Source organism: Triticum urartu, unplaced genomic scaffold, assembly GCF_003073215.2.
Source record: "Triticum urartu cultivar G1812 unplaced genomic scaffold, Tu2.1 TuUngrouped_contig_6327, whole genome shotgun sequence".
Taxonomy (NCBI): domain Eukaryota; kingdom Viridiplantae; phylum Streptophyta; class Magnoliopsida; order Poales; family Poaceae; genus Triticum; species Triticum urartu.
Genome location: NW_024117081.1, coordinates 3,080 through 8,160, shown reverse-complemented (window position 1 = coordinate 8,160; position 5,081 = coordinate 3,080). Strand labels below are relative to the sequence as shown.

General features: G+C 43.1%; 1 protein-coding gene across 1 annotated transcript; it reads left to right on the top strand.

The window, feature by feature from the left end:
* Nucleotides 1-274: 274 nt before the first annotated feature.
* LOC125530452 (ubiquitin-conjugating enzyme 15) lies at nt 275-4,146 on the top strand. The gene is made up of 5 exons (XM_048694844.1): nt 275-343; nt 514-616; nt 772-835; nt 3,546-3,634; nt 3,739-4,146. Exons 2-5 carry the CDS (start codon nt 602-604, stop codon nt 3,832-3,834), a joined length of 264 nt encoding a protein of 87 aa, XP_048550801.1. The 5' UTR covers nt 275-343; nt 514-601; the 3' UTR covers nt 3,835-4,146.
* Nucleotides 4,147-5,081: the final 935 nt, after the last annotated feature.

The following is a 5,081-nucleotide window of genomic DNA, read 5'->3' as shown; positions in this document are numbered from 1 at the left end:
CCAATCCAGCCCAAAGGAAAAAAGAATAAAGAGCCGCCCTTGTCCTCCTCCTCTTCCTCTTCTCTCCTCTCCCTCCCCTCTTCCCCTCCCCCTTCCTCTCCACGGACCCGAGCGCGCCATGACGAGCTCCTCCACGCCGTCCCGCAAGGTATCAAACCCTAACCCTCCAATCCGCCCGATTCGCCGCCGGGTGGAGCGGCGGATTGGCCGTCTCCGCGCGCGATTCGGCTGAAAATCTCTCATCTTTTCTGATTGCGTGGTGTGGCGTGGGCAGGCGGCGCCCCGAGTGGCGGGTCGGCCCGCCCGCCGGCTTCAAGTACAAGGTCTCCGACAACCTCCAGAGGTGCGCCCCGCCGATCCCCCCAATTATTTTCCCCCCTCCCTGTCTATGATTCGTTAGATTCTTGCGGGGGGCTGGTGTTCTTCCCCCCATGATTGATTGATTGATGCTTGCGGGATGGGTGGGTTCGGACTAGTTGTTGCCTGATGGAAGAAATTATTTTCCATGGGCAGATGGGTGATCGAGGTGGGCGGCGCCGAGGGCACGCTCTACGCCGGCGAGACGTACCAGCTGCAGGTCGACTTCCCCGAGCATTACCCCATGGAGGCACCTCAGGTGAATTCTCCTCCTCTTCTTTTTTTCCCATGATGACGGTGGTGATGAAGGTTGCACTTGCACACTTAGTTATCTTATCTCTGTTCTAGTGTTATTATGTTGCCTCAGTTTGATTCTGCTGGATCAATTGGAAAATAACCCTGCCTTTTCTCCAGGTCATTTTCCTCAACCCGGCGCCGATGCACCCGCACATTTACAGCAACGGGCACATCTGCTTAGGTAAACTCCATTGTGCTGCGCCTCTCATCCCCTCTCCTCTCCTGGAGAAAAAATATTTGTCTATGCCTCCATGCCGGTGCTTATTTCGATTAGCTAACTTTGCATATGGTGTGTGGGAATGTTCCTTGCCTAACCTAATCTAACGTCTAGCTGTCGGTTAGGTGCCAAGATTCCATTCGTTAGCGGAAAGTAACCACCACCCTAGTCCTCAAGTTGTGCCTTTGCCAGTTTTTGGAGTGGCGACACGGTTTAGCTGCTTTAATAACTCGCCTTTCCTTTCCATTACTTGAAAAAGGAAGTTTTTGTGGGATTACCAGAATCACGACCTTGTTAGATGCAGAAGATGCTTTGTGCCTTGCGTTCCAAGTTTGTCTCCTTTTCCCCGCTGACCTTGTTCGGCGCGGGTCATTTTTGTCCGGTTTGGGCAGCTACCATCAACATTTCTATAATTGTTAATCGTTCCAGTATTAGTCCTCAAGTGTGCCTTTGCAGTTTTTAGAGTAGCTGCACTATTTAGGTGCTTTAACTCGCCTTTTGATTCCATTACTAGAAAAGGAAGTTTTGGTGGGATTGCCAGTCCAGATGCATGACCTTGTAAATGGAGGTGGCTTGTGCTTTGCGTCTAAGTTCTCTCACTGTTCCGTTGGTGGTGGCTTGTCTCTTTTCCCCCGCTGACCTTGTTAAATGCAGGTCATTTTTTTCGGGTTTGGGCAGCTACCATCGACATTTGTATAATGGTTAATCGTTCGAGTCTTCAGTATGTTCTGTTACTTGCAAAAAAAAGTCTTGTGTTCTCTTGAATGCCTCATCTTTTGCTATTAGAAATCAATTTGTTTTCTCGCGTTTAACTAAACTATCTATGTGAAAAAGATAGCCTATGTAACGGAACTTCCATTCAGCTACGTCAACAGACATTTTTGGTTGCTATCTGTCAAATCATATCAAGTCAAAGTGGATAATCTGTCTTCGAAGTGAAATATTCAACAACTTTCCATGAACATGTTTATATGTTAGCAGGATATAACTGAATTCCCTTGCAGCTTTTCCAATGTTGGATGTGGCATTTACTATCGCTATTCATGAATATACCAAGCTCAAACTACTAACTAAATCTTATAATAAAATAGGCAGGTGGGTGGTAACCTCAAATGAAAACACCAGTCACTTTCCATATTAATGATATGATATCTTCAGCATAGCTTTAGCGTACCTTTTTCTCTTGCTGATAATCACAATATCAAAGAGCCTGTTTGTCCATTTCCATCATTCCAGTTTAAATGTACACTATAATTCATTGTCAACCCAGCGTGGTAGCATCACTACTGCAATTGTCAGTAACTCAGTGATATTCCAACTGTTCAAGTAGTTCCAGTTTGCAACTCAGCTTCCATTCATTCCAGTAAGGTACCCCAGCTAGTCGGTGACAAGTAGTTTGTGCTAAACAAGTTGGAGGCACCCTCCCGGAACCCTGCCCCACTGGTGACCAGTACAAGTATTAAGCTAAGCTGCAGCCTTTCCCCTTTTCCCTCCCTTCTGGTGAGGATTATTATGAACATGAAATTGGAGTCTCTCAAGCACCTAACCCACCCCTGTTTGAATCCTAAAACCACCCCTATGTGAATAAAACAAGCACCTTCCCTACTGACTTGACATTTGGTTCATGTGGTTATTTGCTAAGAAAGCTAGTAGGGGTTATTCTGTTTGTATTAATTTTGGTAACGTTTTAACTTGATGGTGGGTGTGAGTTAAAGAGATATACAATGTTTGGGTGTCTAAACTTTGAAGCTTTGAGTGTAGGGTAACAGGGGCATGCTCACATGCATTCAAGTTATATAACCACTATCACCCTGAACCTTGGACTTCCATTGCAAGACTGAGTCACGTTTCTTGATCTATTAATCTGCTTTATCTGGACTTGCACTTGCTCAACTTTGCAAAAGACCACAACATTTCTGCTTTTTTATTATCTTAACTGTACCTAGGCCCAGTTGAAGAGTCAACCAATTATAGTTTTCTTGTCAAGGTTTTTAATTATAAAACAGCTGCACATATGACACTTACATATATGATTTTGTCGACTGTGTAGTTCTCAGTGTGATCTCTGCCACACAAATTAGAAAAAGAAGAGGCTGAATGTTCATGTGACCCATCCTAGCAAAATTGTAGGTGAATGTCTTGGACGTATAGCAGTGCTCTTTAAACTAATTTGTCCCATGTATAGTTTGTTATAGACCCAGATTGCTTAGTTCAAATTGATTTGTCCCATGCCTGTTTTAGCATCAATCATGAAGTGAGTAGTAACTGAAGGGCTATGAAGATCTGTAACACGGATAATGCCCTGTCAATTGCCTAGTTCAGGTAACTGAGGGTCTGAAGCCACTGAATTTGAGATCCAATGTAGCTGAAAAATGTTTGTAATCTTATTATTTGTCATTGATAGACCTGTAAATCAGCAAGATCAGTAATCTTCTGACTCCCCTAGGTTAAATTTCCTGACCTATGCCTATAAGGAAGAACTTACCCTTTTCTTTTGTCTTTGAACATTTGAATTCTTTGTTTTCTTGATAGAAATTCCTTCTTCACAATATAAATGTACTTCTGGGCCCTTTCTTTGTTATTCTTATGATTTTCTATGATTGTGAACGAATAGGGTTACAATTGATTTTGCATGATTTATAAGATAAAAAGGTTCTGCTTCTCTTATCTGCAGATATACTGTATGACTCGTGGTCGCCTGCGATGACTGTAAGTTCAGTCTGTATCAGCATTTTGTCGATGCTGTCTAGCTCGCCAGCAAAGGTTACACCAGTAACCCCCATCCATCTATCCCTTCATCACATATCAAACACGATGTTCTTTTGCTTGTTCTCTTACTAGCTACGCATTGTATTGGTCAACAACAGCAACGCCCGGCGGACAATGATCGCTACGTTAGGAACTGCCGCAACGGGAGGTCGCCCAAGGAGACCCGATGGTGGTTTCATGACGACAAAGTATGAGGGGCATCGAATCAATTGGCTCTTCTGGCCACCCCATACTCGCCAGCCAGCCTTCCTTACCGTGAAAGAAATCTCTTCCAAGGGGAGATGAGATGAGATGATTTAGGCTTAAAAATTTAAGCTAAGCAACCCCTCTATCGTACTGCGGATCTTAACATGCTGTGGTGGTTTGTACATGAGCTCAACACATGTTGTCGAAACGTGAATATATCATCGCTACCGACGATGAGAGATATATAGAATAAGCAAGTGTAACCTGTCGATGCGCTGGTACAGGCACAAAAGGAATGCAGATTTATCTATGATTTGCTACATTGTTTCGTGCTATCTGTCTGCCTATAAACTTTCCTAGCCTGCTGACTGATGCCCTACTAGGCTTGTGTCCTTGAGTGAATTTGCTGAAATCAAGTGAAAATTTCGGAACAAGTCCAGTGTGCTTTTAGTTTGGATAAATTTGATGCTAAATGCCTATTGTGGACAAGAAAATTCCTTATTTTTTTAGTGGAAGGAAAATTCCTTCTTCTGCCAAATGATTGCACCAAATAGTTTGCACTGTAAAAATGTGGCTTAGAATGGACAGTTCCACAAGAACACAAGGAACGGCGAGAAGTAAATGGCCACTAGTGCAATGCTGAATGTTGTCAGAAAAGTAAATGATGCTAAATGCTGAATGGTTTGTCACAATTTATCCTTATTTCAAGTCTTTGGATTAAAAATCCTGTAGTTTCTTTGTTGCGACATCAGAGTTATTTTGTGTATACAGTAAATTTTGTTTTGAATTGCATGCATGATTGTTATAGGTTGTTCCCATCTGTGAGATGGTTGGATTATTTGTCTTGCATCTTTCACCTGCCAGCGTTTTTTTGTATTTCTTTCCAACCATCAAGGCGCAAATACATCATGTTGTGAATGTGGCAATGAACTCCTCAAAAACTACCACCTTCGATGTATTTTGATTTTGCCATCAAATGGTAAGCATGATGGGGCGAGAGACTGATGTATTTTGCAAGCTTAATGTGGTAAGAGACCGATGTATTTTGCTTTGCCACCAAATGGTAAGCATAATGTGGCGACAGACCGAAATGAGAACATCAGAGCATGTACTCTGTGTCTACATGAAACACAAGAACCGAAGGACGATAATCGATATGGCCATATGGGTTGTGTATTCTGGTACTGTATTAGAGAGAGCATGGATGCAAATGGGTGCCCTTTAGGGCGTTCTCTGGCCCTATTTAGTTCAACTA

Excerpts from the sequence above, each read along its gene's own strand:
- LOC125530452 (XM_048694844.1), top strand. Across the intron at positions 836-3,545 it reads CAACGGGCACATCTGCTTAG|ATATACTGTATGACTCGTGG; the intron begins GTAAACTCCATT and ends TCTTATCTGCAG. Across the intron at positions 3,635-3,738 it reads TGTCTAGCTCGCCAGCAAAG|CAACGCCCGGCGGACAATGA; the intron begins GTTACACCAGTA and ends GGTCAACAACAG.